Source organism: Apostichopus japonicus, chromosome 9 (assembly GCF_037975245.1).
Source record: "Apostichopus japonicus isolate 1M-3 chromosome 9, ASM3797524v1, whole genome shotgun sequence".
Taxonomy (NCBI): Eukaryota; Metazoa; Echinodermata; class Holothuroidea; order Aspidochirotida; family Stichopodidae; genus Apostichopus; species Apostichopus japonicus.
Window position 1 is genome coordinate 12,878,702 of NC_092569.1, and position 16,299 is coordinate 12,895,000.

Below are 16,299 nucleotides of genomic sequence, written 5' to 3' on the forward strand. Positions count from 1 at the left end.
ACTAAAATAGTATTGATATGTAAATGTGTAAAATAATTGTGTCATTCATGCAAACATAGAAGTCAACATTTTAAGTGCAGCTTTTAATTTTTTATATTAGTTGTTTATAATATTCATTATCATACGGTTGTATATGTTTTCTAATTACATGTGTTTTGAGTAATGCAATACTAGTATACTTCTTCTTGAATTCGATCTTCTCTGGTTTGTGATATTTCTACTCCCATGAAATCAATATAGCACACTCGACATGTACCTTCTTGTTATTCAACGTTATTGCCTGCAATTCATTTAAATACGTTTTTAACACCTTCCCCCATTGCCATGTACAATCTATGCTAAACAAAATCAATAAGTTAAGAAGTAATCAATGTATAAATGTAACTTATATACGTGAAGTGCGTTTTCCCCCTGATAACATATGTATTGGTCCATAATGTCATCGTATACCGGACTATAGGAAATATCAACTCATTTCTCATTTTTTTTTTATGAATGTTGATTATGTGACACGGCAAAAGAGATTGTGTGTACGACGAGTCGGTTGAACATTCAACGCAGCTTATTTTTGATGGATGAGATCGCGTTTTTTCTTCTCCCTGTCGTGGGCAACATATTTCTTAAGTAATGTAACATTTCACTTCGGTGTAAGGTAGCGTGTACTCTTTGAGGGAAAAGTAGAATTCTAAAATAAACGCTTGAAACGTTTGTCGTTTTTAACAATGTATCATTAAAGAGTACGGTAAGCCAGATCAGTTAGTTGGTTTAATTAATGGTGTAGATACCACTGTTGTTACAACTAGCATTGTATTTGTATTTGTAATAAGTAATGCTTTAAGGTTAAAAATTTGAACGTAGCAATCACAGACAAACAAATAGAATTCAACGGAGGACAATCCGGATTTGTCACAATCTTTCAGTCTGTATCTGTGTAATGCTAATTAAAATAAACTAATGACGCAAGTAATTACTTAATATTAAACATCAGTAAATAGTTTATGTCATCTGTGATTCATTATTTGTGAATTATATACCAAAGGCCTACAGAAATCTAGATTCTATTATGACTTACCGTCCATCCACCTCCGTCAGCCATGTTGCAATACACTGGAAATGGTGATCCAGGCCAGCCAGTTGGCTTAATGGTGTAGATACCACTTTCGTTAATACCAGCAGTATATACATCTTGGCAGTTAGTCAGCACACATACGTTTCCATCACCATGGTAACCAGTCTTGCAGTAACATTGACGAACATTGTTTTGTTCCTCACACAGTGCATTGGGGCTGCAACTGTATACGTCATCCCACGTGACATTGCCATTGATACAGTGAGCCCTTCTTGTACAATCAGGGTTGACATAAAATCCACCGGCCTGTGCAATAGCAACGTGGTTGTAAACAGTGATAGTAAATTACAACAATCAGTGGCGGAGATTTCTTGTCAGAAGTGGGGGGGGGGGGGTTGCAGGCCATTGATGAAATAAAAAGTCATAACTGCTGGCTCACTATCTAAGTGGAGCGCCACCATAAGTTGGCGCAAAGTGCACAAGAATTTTTTGGCAAGTATTGCCTCCCAGATTGCAGTAAATGGCACTGCCCAGGCCTTGAAAAGCTGCATTTAACCAGGGGCGTATGCAGGATTTTCTAACTCGAGGGGGCGCGAATTACTATCTAAGCGGAGCGCCACCATTAGTTGGCGCGCAGCGTTCAAGCAAATTTCTGGTTTTGGTACCCCCCAGATCACCGGAAATGGCACTTCTCGGGCTTGAAACTGACCAACCATATATACACTTTTGCCTGAGAATCAAGTATTTCCAAATAATTTTTTCTCATCTATAACCTTTTTGAAGATTTTTACCAGTCACACATCATGTTTGACTTCATCACGTATGCTGTGGATCATTGCTTTTGTAGGTGATTCTTCATCGCGGCCCACAATACCCGTCAGCCCCACTGTTCAGAATTTGAAAATTCACAATTCTCGTGAATAAATCCACTTCAAAACATACCCATAATGTTGCACAAAATATCATCTATGGACAACCGATATAGAAAAACCTCCTTCAAACCCTAACAGACGGGTCAAAATTGCACGAGTATGATGAAGTATGATGAAGAATGTTGGTCGGGGAATTTTCGAAAATTCAGACGGCTACTAAAAAATTTCGCTGAAGGAAATAAATATATACCAGATATTTGCGAAACCGAATACTACACACATCGACAGTTTTGAGCATGGGCGCTGATCAGTCTTGGATAATGGTGGGACGCGTGTCTGTTCTCTGACACTATCTAAGCGGAGCGCGACCATGGGTTCGCGCGTAGCGTACGAAATTTTTTTGGCAAATATACCTCCCAGGTCGCCAGAATAACACTTTCCAGACCTAATGATGCTCCTAAACCTCCTTAAGGTTTAGATCTCATGGCTTAGAAATTTAGTTTGGAGAAATACATGGGCGTCTGCAGAAAGAAAATCAGGGGACAAACAATCCAAGTAGACTTTTGCATATACAATGGGTCTAGGGTCCTCTCCCAGAAAACAAATATAGACTGCCGCAAATGCGATTTCAGTCCTATATTTAACAACTGTGGATAAAATACAATAAAATGAGAACTGCTGCATGTCATTTGCACAATGCTGGATCAAACTGCGCCAAAGTTCAATACACTGATGTGTTACTATAATGAAAAGCAAATTTTTTTCGTTTTTTCATGTTGTATTCTCAACTTGTAAATAAACGGTCACCATGGATTATATAGCCTATCGGCCGTATCCAACAACTTTTTCTGAATCGCATGCGCTCTACCAGTGCAACATATAGGATACAGTACAATTCATTTCAGTGCAGTTTTCTCGCGTGGGTGCAAAATATTCTGGAGTACCGTAAGTTGTTTTATTAGCTGTCCTTGATACTCTCATCAGTTACAGCATAATAGTTCTATACACTAACCATATCACAGGTTTACATACAGGAACAAAGTCTCAAACCTAAGTTACATTTGAGTTCAGGTGAGTTTTCACATGATTCAAGTGAAGTTTCCAAACAATCTACAGTCATCACATACTCCAAACTTTGCCAAAATAGTCCTAACTCCTAAGGTAGTCCCCTACAACACAACCATTGTAATTATCAATTCATGCCTAAAAACAATAAGAGTACATTTTTACCAAACGGTGCTGTGTAAAACGTAAGGCACGTGCGGCGAAATCAACCTCGCATTCATAGTGCCAAGGCGCGCTAGCCTAGCGACAGATTTCGACACTCATATTGCTCACGTACATGTACTTAGAAACACCTCGTTGAAGTTGGCAAGTGTATACAGTTCCAAAGCTATTCAACAGCAACAAAACGTTATTTTGTGTATGTCTGTTGTGGGGTGAAGTTAGCGCAATGAGCTACAAGTTCCAATGCGCAAGGTGGGGGAATGGGGCTAGAAATAATGTGTGGGTCAATTCTAACTCAGTTTTCGGTCGTTAATTGTTCATGTAGCCTACCAGGTAAAAGGTTGAAATGACTTTAATAATTTCAAATTTAATGATTTGATTTATTATGCCATTTGAAGCACATAACATAGGCTATAACAGAACACTACTGGCAAAAATTAGGGGGGTTGATTGTGTGGGCCAACCTCCCCTCTTCAACCCCCCCAACCCCCCCTGTTTCTCCGCCACTGACAACAATAATAGGAATAACTATAACGATAATAATGATAATTATAACTTTAGTGACGAAGATGACGACGACGACGATGACGATTAAAATGACGATGACGATGACCACGATTTTGATGATAATTGTTTTTCTGTCGGCATAAAGAATGGATAGCAGTATATCAAAATTAACGTAGATTCAAGGGGGGAAACTGGCAGAATACCGTCATTTGTACTTGAATTTAAACATCTGAAAGTCATTTATTTTATATTAAGTGACTTATCGATATCTGGCTGCAGAAGTAAAGAATTGGGAAACTCACCGAAATGCTTGCATTCACACTTGTCATTTGACATGTGCAATTCTCAGGTGCCGCACAGACCATTTCATTGTCATCATTGTAGCATCGCAGCTGACCACGTAGGCAGACAGTCGGGGTTGATAAACGAGTTGTGTCGATTGACTGAGAGGAGCTTTCAACTGGCGGTGAGGTGGTGCTCTGCGCTGTTGTTTCAACCGAGGACACCGTAGTGTCAGGCAAGGAGGAGAGTGTGCTAATCGGCGGTGAGGTGGTGCTCTGCGTGGTTGTTTCAACTGAGGACACCGTAGTGTCAGGCAAAGAGGAGAGTGTGCTAATCGGCGGTGAAGTGGTGCTCTGCGTGGTTGTTTCAACTGGGTACACCGTAGTGTCAGGCAAAGAGGAGAGTGTGTTAATCGGTGGTGAGGTGATGCTCTGCGTGGTTTTTTCAACCGAGGACACCGTAGTGTCCGGCAAAGAGGAGAGTGTGCTAATCGGCGGTGAGGTTTTGCTCTGCGTGGTTGTTTCAACTGGGGACACCGTAGTGTCAGGCAAGGAGTTGGTGCCCTGCTTGGTAGTATCATCTTAAATAGAGAACACAATTAAAAGGTGAATTTGTTATAGGTAAATAAAGAGGTTCCTTCTCTCTCTGTGTTTGCAATATGCGAAAATCTTGAGAAAACAGATGTAAATTCTGTTGGTATTTCACACCTTTCAATTAATCAGTTCCTCTTAAGTTTGTCTCTATTAATGAAAAAAAATAGGATGTCTGGAGTATGAAACGAACATGGAACAGTAGAAATATCCATAAATTCCTGTTCCGCTCGATTACAAGTAAAGTAAAAACTAAAATACCTGACAGATATTTAACAATTATTATTTACAAAAATATCTTCTTAGCTGACTTCGCTTTTGGTCATTCCACATATTCAAACTGTTTAGCTTCGTCTTTATAGGACAAGCAGTGTTTTTCTATTCTTGTCAGCCTCTTAGCAAAGTCATGTGACTCTGTAGAGAAACAGTAAAAGCTGACAGACAGTGAGGGTGTGAAGAAGGTGGTGCTCTTTCTGATGGTGTAAAGATGTATCACCTAAAGGCATCAGTAGTTTTCTCCTTGATGGACAGAGGATGGTTACAGCGCTAGCTCCATCCTCATCGCACTAAATATTCATATATGATAGGTTAAGCAGGAGAAACAGTCAAATACAACGAAGAAATGTGCAAATAACCATCTAATTATTGCAGATGACGAAGTCAGATTCTTGCTAGATTAAAGGGGTATGAGTAACCTTAAATCAGTGTTTAAATGGAAAGGCGAAATAACGGGATCATGTCGATTTTGTCATTTCTGCGATACAGTCAGTACGCGCGATATTGAAGTATAACCTAACTTTAGCTCTTACGTTGTTAGGCTAGGTTAGGCCAGATCCTTTCCCTGATGTAGTAAATACGCTGTACTAGCTATGAGATAGTATAGGCTAGTATTTGTATAGTAAGTACTTTCGGACTAGTCCTAAGTCTAGACCTAAGTAAGTATATTCCTACTGTGCGTCATACTCAAAGCAAGGCCTTCCCTAATTAACGACCGCCTCCAGTGACTACCTCTACCAAATGCGAGTAATTGTGGTGTACGGTAGCTTTTGAGGGCACACCTAATCAAAGCCACACATTTATGGTGATATTATGCATAGACCTTTGTGCTCTTGGGTCAGTACACTTTAGTCTTAGACCCTGTAGGCCTAGCCTGCCTTCGCTTTTAAAAGACTATAGGCCTGGGTTATACTACTAGTGGTCTACATGTTCGGGAAATGGCTATTAGTGATTGCCGACAGTGAAAGAAGAGATTAACCTCTGAGTGCAAAACTTACGCATGCTAGGCTATAACCAGTTAAGCTATACTATTTAATTTAAAAAATGATAATTTTGTACTATTCATTTATAAAAGCCAAGAAACTTGTGTATGGATAATCTCAATCTAGACTATACTTGAATGTAAATTAGGGGGGGGGGGGTACTTGTTTGTCAAACTTCCAAAATGTTTGGCTGAAATTAATTAGGCTAAGCCTACCCATGCAATGATATAGGTATAGCCTAGGCCTAGTCACAAATACGTTTTATCCACGTGAGACATGTAAAATGAAACACCACATAACTAGGTCACAGCTTTGCACTCCTAATGTTATAAGCCTCACACTATAAAACAGAAATGAGTTTTATTACATCTCATGTTGTTCTTATTCTACAATTATACTCCCCAGAAGTAGGTTTTGAAGCACTGTCAGTGAGGCAGATTATATTTCCATATTAGGCACAGCAGATCATGAATTTGGTGTAAATCTCAATAAACTGAACTGCCATAGCAGGGACTCCTTATATCATTGATTTTCTGAACATTAAAAAGGGACACATTTACAGTAAGGCATATTATGTTTCCTTATATATCACAGCAGATCATGAAATTGGTGTAAATCTCAATAAACCGAACTGCCCATAACAGGATTCCTTATGGTATTGATTTCTGAACATTCAAAAAGGAACACATATACAGTTTTCATGGGAGAGAATGTTTGTATGGATACAAACTGATAAGTATTTAAACATGGTACAACACTCAAATAAAGACCGTAAATGTAATTGATTTCGTTTTACTTTGAAACTATTTCTAACAAAGGTGACCGGCTTCTGTTAGGTGCAGAAATAAATAACTCTTTCTGCTGTTATGTGTTATTTTGTTTGGCAGAAATGGAAGATTTGTCCCAAGAGGAGCTAACAGCCATGACAAAGTACAAGAAACACACAACCTTGAGCCTTCCATTACCGTACTTGCAAAGTACATGAAAAATCTGTAGGCTACAGTTTACTTAGCCCTATGGTGGTATATTGTAGTTGAGCAATTACAACTCATACCATCAAGTCAAAAGTCCAACACAAAAATGAGTTGCAAGGTGATTGATACCATGTATAAGTTATGCATGTAGAGGTCAATTGAGGTCACTGCGATCATTGCAATATACCATTATCTCATACTTCCATACACTTCCTCCTATTAAAGTGTTAAAAGATATCGATTTATCTTTGCACAAGATTGATCTCTTACCCGCCGCAAATTGTGGAAGCATAACTTGAAGCCACTGCGAAGTCATCAATTTTATATTAGATGAATTTCTTGTGATAGAGAAATTCAGTTAAATTAAAGTGCATCTATCTTAGAAATGTCAAAACAGAGAGGCCAAATCAGGACTGCACAACACATAATTGTACACTATTCTAAGCATATCCTACATTCTGTATTGCAGATGGCAAGTCTCTGACTTCTAGTTTTATTTATCCATGGTATAAACAAAGAGTGTGACCATGGCCTTCAGTAAAGTGTCAGTCCTTTTTAAATTGTTGTATAGAGCAGTGAGCTATCTTGGCTATCTTGGAAAAGGGGGGGGGGGAGGTTGGGAGAAGATGTAAACTTTCAGTGAGTGTTATTTTACTGTATCAAATTTAAACAATTTCACAATTTTTTTGTTGCAGATGAACTTGGCATTTTCACTTGTCACTCTGTTGTTTGGGGGAATTTCAACATCGAAGGGTGCAAGGGTGCATCCTTGCAATCATTCATACATGTAAAACAAGTAATTTTTATTTGTTAGATTTATGTTTAATCTACATGGAATTGTGCTAGCTGATAGCCCACTGATTATTGGTAAAGTGGAACCAGCTTAGATCTGTAAGGAAATTAAGGAAATTGAACAATTTATTTACTGAGGTATCAGCAAGAAGCAACAGGACTTTGCAAGGCATGGCAACAAATTTGTCTAAAGCGAAGAGAAAATTGCTTGCTTGATAGAGAGCTTTCAGTGCTCCTACCTTCATTTACCATAAAATGACAACAGATACAATGTTGCACCAGTATCACAACCTTTGGTTTGACTATAGGCTAAGTGCTGTAAATAACACGATTGACTTATTTTGCTCCAAGCGACGTGTAATGCACATTTACACATTTGACCTTCGCCTATTATGCAATTGGTATGTCAAGTTCACGAACACAGGCTGTGTGTACTTAAACCTCCATTTTCTTGTTTGTCGAAAAAGATCAGAGGAAACGACCGTGAAGAATCTTTAATCTTCAATTGGCTGCCAACACAGTCTGTTACTGCACTTGCTATAAAAGATAGGCTAATGCAATTTATTCCTTTTCTACAACTGAAACTGATAAAAAGTAATGTTTTCAAAAAGTTTGGCACAAACTAGTAGACTGAAGAAAGCGATTAATCTTCTTTTTCATTCTGGTTCGTTAAAACACCATTTAATACTTAAATTGCTTCATTCCTTTCCTAGATTGGTACAAACTGGAAGAGGTGAAAAATGAGAAATTGAGAGAGGCTACCAAGTAACACAGCTTTGCAGTAGTAGAAGGATGTCTTTGGCTTGGATGATGCATATCAAGAATGTGATTGTAGCTGTTTTTATGAGAAAAAATTGATGTTTTGCATTTCAATTCATCTCTCTGTCCACAATTGATAATACATGTTGGTACAACTTTAATTAAACTTGCATCAAGATGGCCTGTGATGAAGAGACATGTGGAAGTGCTCAGGAATTTTATGTCCTAGGTCATTTAGGGGTCAGTTTAGTTAATTGTTTTGAAACGCTTCACCTGAGTCCACGGACGGACATATGGATGAATGCAAAACGTGATCATAATTATGGTCATTCAGAATTTCAGAAAATTCATGTTCAAGGACAATCTTTCTTGTTATGATAATAAGCTTTAACTTACCACTTTCTATTGGAGTTAAAATGATTTGCACAAGTATGTGAGGTCCACGGATGAGCTTATGACTAAAACATTAATGGTATTGTTGGAAGCCTAATTATTGTCTTGCAGATGTTCGGTTTGCCTGTGCAAAGTGGCAAAGTATAATTGTAATTCAATTAAAAATATGAATTAGTTACCAATAAGTAAATAATTAGATTAAAAAATAAATTTGGTATTAGGTCATCGTAATCAACAACAATGTGAACATAGATCTTCCAAGACCTTCCTATCTAGTTTAATGGTAGTCAGTATAGGCCCCAAATTATAGCACGCTATAATGGCAAGAAGTTTTCAAAAAGTACCTTCCTGGAGGTCTTTACTCTCCAATTAGTCTCAGACATTTTTAAGGAACACACAAAATGACTGAATGGGAAAATTTCCTCAAAGGTTGTAATAAAAACAGTTTAAGAATTCTGACCAAAGGTGACCACATTTTAATATCTAGCATATTTGCGGCTAATACAGCATACCTTTAAAGAAAAGAAGCTACTGACACAGGGCTGAATTTTGTCGTAACAAAGGTTATTGGGAGAGAGTCTTTGATCAAGTTTCTCAAGAGAGGATTTCTTGTTCTACACTGAAAACTGTACAAGTGATTTTCAAGTTGTTTCCTTGTGCAAAAGTGCTGATCAAGGTCTTGGTATCCCTGTTACATTTCACAGTTGATGTCGAGCAATCAGAGCTTCAGCATGTGACGATGATTATACTGTAAATATGTCCTCAAAATGTTGATTTCAGTATTGTATTTCTTATATTAATTCATTGTATAAGTATTTGAGGAATGAATTAAACTAAATTGCGAAGTTCACTTAGTACTCAAAATTCAAAAGTAATGGAGATGCAAATAAAGTTAGCTATCAGTAGCATTGATGATGTTATTTTATAATTTATGTTTTGCTTTTTCTCAATTTGAATGCATTGCTACTTAAATGGAGAATAAGGTGGCATACCAAATAGTATTAACAAGGAAAGGGGTGATTTAACCAGGAATGAGGTGAAAAATCAGTTTAATATTAACCAGGATAATAGTGACATCAACCAGGAAATGTTGTTTAATTTAACCAGAAAGGAGTACAATATTCTGTGATATTAACCAGGATAGTATTAGCACCAACCAGGAAAATGTGGTAAATTTGACCAGGAGAGGTGAAATATTTCATGACATTAACCAGGATAGTATTAGCATTAACCAGGAAAAGTGTGGTAAATTTGACCAGGAAAGAAGTGGAATATTTCATGACATTAACCAGGATAGTATTAGCACAAACCAAGAAATGTTGGTTAATTTGACCAGGAAAGAGGTGAAATATTTCATGACATTAACCAGGATAGTATTAGCATCAACCAGGAAAAGTGTGGTAAATTTGACCAGGAAAGAGGTGGAATATTTCATGACATTAACCAGGGTAGTATTAGCACAAACCAGGAAATGTTGGTTAATTTGACCAGGAAAGAGGTGAAGTATTTCATGACATTAACCAGGATAGTATTAGCATCAACCAGGAAAAGTGTGGTAAATTTGACCAGGAGAGGTGAAATATTTCATGATATTAACCAGGATAGTATTAGCATCAACCAGGAAAAGTGTGGTAAATTTGACCAGGAGAGGTGAAATATTTCATGATATTAACCAGGATAGTATTAGCACAAACCAGGAAATGTTGGTTAATTTGACCAGGAAAGAGGTGAAATATTTCATGACATTAACCAGGATAGTATTAGCACCAACTAGGACAAGTGTGGTAAATTTGACCAGGAAAGAGGTGAAATATTTCATGATATTAACCAGGATAGTATTAGCATCAACCAGGAAATTCATTTTTGTGGGACCGTTCCATTAAATAAACGGGAAGGCGGGGCTGGGGGCAACTTATGAGCGTAAGAGTCCCGTCCGCCCAAAATTGACCAAAAGATACGTTTATTCTGAGTGATATTAGAAGGCGCTTAACCACGTGACAAAATATAAAATTCCTGGCATATTATAAAATATCCACATAAAAATGGTCACATTATGCTTATTGAATTCTAGTTTGACGTTTCAATGACTCTGTTAATAACGATATCCCATTATGTTTACCTGAAATGAACAGCGATTGTCCTAAATAGGATGTTAATTTGGTAACTCGTCAATTAAAAAAGGATAAAAAAAATACTACTTGTGGATCGGACAACATCCCTTGGTCCGTATTTACATGTTTCTCTTCTGTATGAGTCCCAATATAAACATCAAATTTCCATGAAAGCTTGCAAAGTAGTGAAATCCCTAGCCTGTGGAAAACGGCATTAACATTCCGTGTTCCAAATTTCAAGTGAAGAATCTCCAACATGTTGTAAATGATTTTAGACCAACTGATTTAGCGAGTATTGTATTTAACATTATGCAAAAGCTTCTGCTGCCACAGATGATGGTTAGGTTTTAATCAGTGTGGGAATAAACGTCAATTTGCATACAGAAAAGATGTACCATGTGATTTTACGTATCCATGAAGTTGTGTCCCAATTGAATAACAAGCTAAACACTGTGTCAAAGGTGCTTTACCTGGATTTCTCTTCAATACGATCAAGTTAACAAAAGATTAATCTGGAATTATTAGAGTTCCATGGCTACTAAATTGGTTATAGCTCATTTCATAACGACAGGTTTAACGACAAGTTAAATTAGAAAAGGACTATAAAAGTTGGGTCCATTGTCTGCTCTACTGTACTACACGGACGAAATTAAATCTAGCGATCATCTCTCAGTCACAAAATATGCTTATGAAACTGCATTATCATGCAACATATACAAGATTTCATTTGTCGATCATCCTTTCAATTATCAGCAATATGTTAATGATACAGTTTCAACAAACCATCGAAAGGACTTATTGCTCATTCCCAAAAACTTGGAAGGAATTGTGTTTTGCTAACATTAACATAAAACATGAAGGCCGCTTGTCGTCTAGATCACAAAGTGTTAAAATAAATGCATCAGAGGTTGAGAAAACATCAAAAACTGACTACTTATGGGTACGCATTAGCGAAAACCTGACATTAAATTGTCATATATGGAATATATTGAGCAGAGTGCATTATTTGGTCTCTAGTTTAGCATAAATCGTGTGAAGTTTTAACAGAGGTATGTATGCTGTACCTGTTTGGTACAACTTCACGTCATCGAGAGATAAAGAATCGAATGATTAAGTATCTTAAGAAACGTTTTTTTCAAGCTTTGGGTGCCTGGGTAAAAAAAAATCTACCTTTTTTTGTGTGTACAATCTCCACTTAGATTAATGATCATGTAAAAAAACAAAACAATGAATGTAAGCAAGCATAAAGAACGTCTTCGACTATATATATATATATATATATATATATATATATATATATATATATATATATATATATATATATATATATATATATTTATATATTACTCTGTTATTATATTATATAACTCTGTTGAGTTGTCTGATGATCGCTAAAACGTGTAAAACTCCGAGTTACAACTACTAGTGTTCCACTAGTCTCAACTAGTATCAACATATATTCCGCTCTGTCCACTGGACATAGAGCACTCTGCGCCAAGATAGACGCCAACCAACCAACACTATATATGTATATATATATATATATATATATATATATATATATATATATATATATATATATATATATATATTAAGGTGACCAGACGTCCCCGATTTTCGGGGACAGTCCCCGATTACAGTGTGCTGTCCCCGATGAACAAGTGTCCCCGAAAATGTCCCCGATTCGTCAAAATGTTCAGGAATTTTGAAAATATCCCACAATATTAGTAAAATAATTGTAAAAACAAAACTTAGTCAAGTGTGCAGGCGCAGAATGGAACAGGTGGGCCAGTGTAAAGTGGAAACACTGTTAAAAATATGCTAGATCGATCTAGCCTAGCACTCTTTCGACCGTATAATTGGCAACTACGGCGACACAACGACACTTATGGTGTGAGCATGAGCAACTCACAATCTCTCAAAGAACCACGTAAAGTAAGTGAATTTCATCTAAAAAAAGCTACATTTTTGAAAATAAAATTGATTTAAAAAATGCTTCTAAGTATCACCATTTTACATCTAAGCACCTTAGGCACTTGAAAATTTCCAAAGGGGAGGGGGACACCCCCTCCCCTTATACCCCTCCCCCATATCAGTCACTCAATAAATGTCCCCGATTCTAGTCAGGAAAATATGGTCACCTTAATATATATCGTATTGGTATGTATGTAACGTTTATTATCCTTGCTTCTCCAATGTATGTAGCCTACATCTCTAATACATCTTTGCAACCGATGATTCAAGCTGTTGATTCTATGAATGTTTCCCAAAGGAAAAATATTAGAAAACAGATGATCGCATCCATTTCAGCAAAATTCCATAAACTTGATAAAGTTTTCTTGTTAGTACTTTAACCTTAACTATAGCGGGAAAATGAACGGAAAATGTATATTATGTTGTAATCACTTAGGACAAGATCTAGTTGAACTATAGAAAATGAAAGTCTCACCATTTGTTGAACCTTTGTAACAACTTCCTCCTACACCAGGAAACTTCTCCGCAAATTTACACAATCCTAAAACGAAATGACAAAACAAAAGGCACATTGGACTTTACTAATGATTACAAGTTTGTCACGGGAGCATGTCCGCGTTTCGGGAGGATTGGGGTGGGAGCGGAAGGGTGAATTACCATTTCAAGAGGATCGGATTTGCTTTCAGCATAAATTTTTTTTCTCAGAATGTTGAATTCAAATTGTAGAAAGTGTAGTTACATCTGTTTCTAACTCATTTCTTGAATTCAAAGTTGTTCCAGATCTGTTTCGTATGTTTATTTTTATTGTGCACATAACCAATGTAGTCAAATATCTGAGCTGCTTTGATTTCTTCCTTCTTTATTAAACATAAAAGTGCGTTTTAATTCGTTATTATTTATTACATAAATTGATATATAGGTTTCCGTCTACAAACTTACTCTTGTCATATACCTTGATATATTCGTGCCAAATTTCCGATTACAATCATAATCGTAAGTTATATCGTAACTTTGAGTAACCATAGAAACACCAAGTAAAAAAAACAGAGTATAGCAATCACCCAATTACACCATATACAGAACGTCACATCACTGCTGACAGAACAAACTGTATTATTTGAAAATAAAAGTGGATTATGCTACAAGTACATCAGGGTCTTGCTGGTTCTTATGCTAGGTTCAAGCAACAGACTGTATGCATATTTACTTTATTTAAGTTGTCAAATGCATGATAAGGAACGGACAAAATATATAAATAAAGAATACTCACTGCCTGCTGCTAAAGATGTACCAAAACATGCCATGAAAATAAGAAGGTGTTGGAAACATATGCTATTTTCTTTAACAGCCATGTTTTTCAGTTGTTCTCAGATTTGAGCAGAGTCTGATTCAAAATGTTCGGTACATGTTCTGATGTACTATAATATGGTTTTTACATTGCCATATGTTGTCGAGCTTTTAAGAGATTCATGCATATTCATCAATTCACTAAAGGTTGGGTCTCTTTTTCTAATCTCTGCGCAGTAGGGAAGTTTAACGAATCGTAGGAGGCTAATATGTTAATCAGTTAATAAGATGGGAGGAGACAATAACATGGCTGGCTGGCTAGATATTTTAATATGAAACATAGATTGTTTACCAATAAAGCTATTTAAATATGTAATGAAATACGACTTTACTCAAGGATGAGTAGTAATTGTAAAAAAAACTACCTACTCAAACTGCCAATAAATAAAACAGCGCTGTATTGACAGGAACGATTAAAACCATATCTAGTGGGATTTATATTTTGCTCAAATTACAAAGAAACGCAGGAAGGAGGAGCGATTAAAGATAAAGATTGAACAATTGAAGGTCCTTATATGCGATCTGGTGCAATGTTTTGCCAGTTTCATCATTATCATATGATATCAAATTATCAGCAGATTTTGTTTCCTGTTTGAATTCTTTGTTCTTTTCAATATTATATCAGAAAGACAAACAAAGTGCTCTTTTACAAATTTTCCAGTAGAATGATTCTTATTTATTGTCCAATGTCTGGACTTTAATACATTTGACGAACTTCACTGATGGAAAAAATATTAACTTTCATATTTTGTAGCAAAATTTCACATCATTATGATAAGATTATACGGTTTCTAATGTTTAGAGAGAAGTAAAAATGCATCAATTCATTACGCATAATTATGCGTCCTGCATTGCATAACATAGACCTAGTGCCCTTCATGAAGGTTTACCAGGCATATATTAAAAGGGAGAGGCACTCATAGACTGTTGCAAATTCAAATACATCTGGTAATGTTTAAAACAATGCAGAGTCAGAATGTATGGTTAGGCTAAGTACGTTAGCTTGTGTGTGACACCCGAGGCCAAATGAATGATTCTCGTTCAAATATTCCGCCCAGTGGATGTAAAACACTACCTTTAAATTAGAGTATAACAATCATTAAATTTATCAAAATATTGTATTTTTTAACTTTGATCAGAGCTATAGGCTATACTATCTTTGAAATTCCCTGACTAAGGAAGACTAATGTATGAATGTTAACATCTGAACAATTTGAGGCAACCCAAGTTTACAAAGTACTTAGTACCAACCACACTAGAGTAGATTCAAGAGAAGTTGATAATTTGCTAAGAGAAGAAACACTGTAATAATTATTTATAGGAAGCGCGTATCACGTACGATTGCTTAATAAGCTTCATAACATGCTGTTCGTGCAACAACTTATGACGAATAATAGAAAGGATGAAAACGCACGTTTTCGTCGTCGTTGTGCATACGGTTCGTGACACTCCATCGAGTGCAGTTAGGTAGGCTATATGTATTTTATTACGCAGTGGCCAACTGTAGGTTTGTAAAAGGCTATAGGCTAAATTAAGCTAATTGCATCTGCCAAACTAAGTAGCTGAATCAGTAAGCCTAAGTGTTATTACGATTATAATCGAGTCAACGGAGCTGACGAGTATTCAAGATCAAAAGAGCACTGACAAAATACCATGCAACAAACAACAGTTTTTAACATTTTTTTCGACACTGAAAGGGAGGAGCAGTTGCTCCCACTGCTCCCCCTGGCTACGTCCCTGCCTACAACTACGAGATAGTGACTCCAGATACAATCTGGCTTCTAATGAACGTATAGACGTATTCTTTGAGAACGTACGTGCATGAACTTAATTCAATTTAAAACAACGGATTCACATAGAGATTATAGTAACTATTATCCATCTAAGTTTTGTACCACAGTAAAAGCTGGATCGTGTCGATGAATCTGTTCAATCGGTTGGATGTGATACTATAGGTTTATAGTAAGAACTAAGGATATCTGTAATCCCAACAAATGCATCGAAATGGATTTACAGTAGTAACTTTATCCTCTGTGTGTATCAGGTGGTTAAATACCAAAAAAGTTGAATTACCTTTCAAAGCTCTGACTTGGAAGAATTAATATTTAATTCTGTCTTACATTTACTAAAGTTGCAACAAACG

General features: G+C 36.5%; 2 protein-coding genes across 3 annotated transcripts in view; both read right to left on the reverse strand.

The window, feature by feature from the left end:
• LOC139973198 (uncharacterized) overlaps window positions 1-16,299 on the reverse strand; it is a 66,340-nt gene that overhangs the window by 39,013 nt on the left and 11,028 nt on the right. The gene's annotated exons all lie outside the window — the stretch shown is intronic.
• LOC139973197 (uncharacterized) overlaps window positions 1-16,299 on the reverse strand; it is a 34,385-nt gene that overhangs the window by 2,421 nt on the left and 15,665 nt on the right. Inside the window, exons 1-4 of one of the 2 annotated variants that reach the window (XM_071979698.1) lie at window positions 14,080-14,216; window positions 13,285-13,350; window positions 3,978-4,537; window positions 1,073-1,375 (exon numbers count right to left, since the gene is read on the reverse strand). In XM_071979698.1, coding sequence (XP_071835799.1) covers window positions 1,073-1,375; window positions 3,978-4,537; window positions 13,285-13,350; window positions 14,080-14,161 — 1,011 coding nt within the window. In that variant the 5' untranslated portion in view covers window positions 14,162-14,216. Of the gene's footprint in view, window positions 1-1,072; window positions 1,376-3,977; window positions 4,538-13,284; window positions 13,351-14,079; window positions 14,217-16,299 lie in introns of those variants that run through there. The other variant, XM_071979700.1, reaches the window with a different exon arrangement.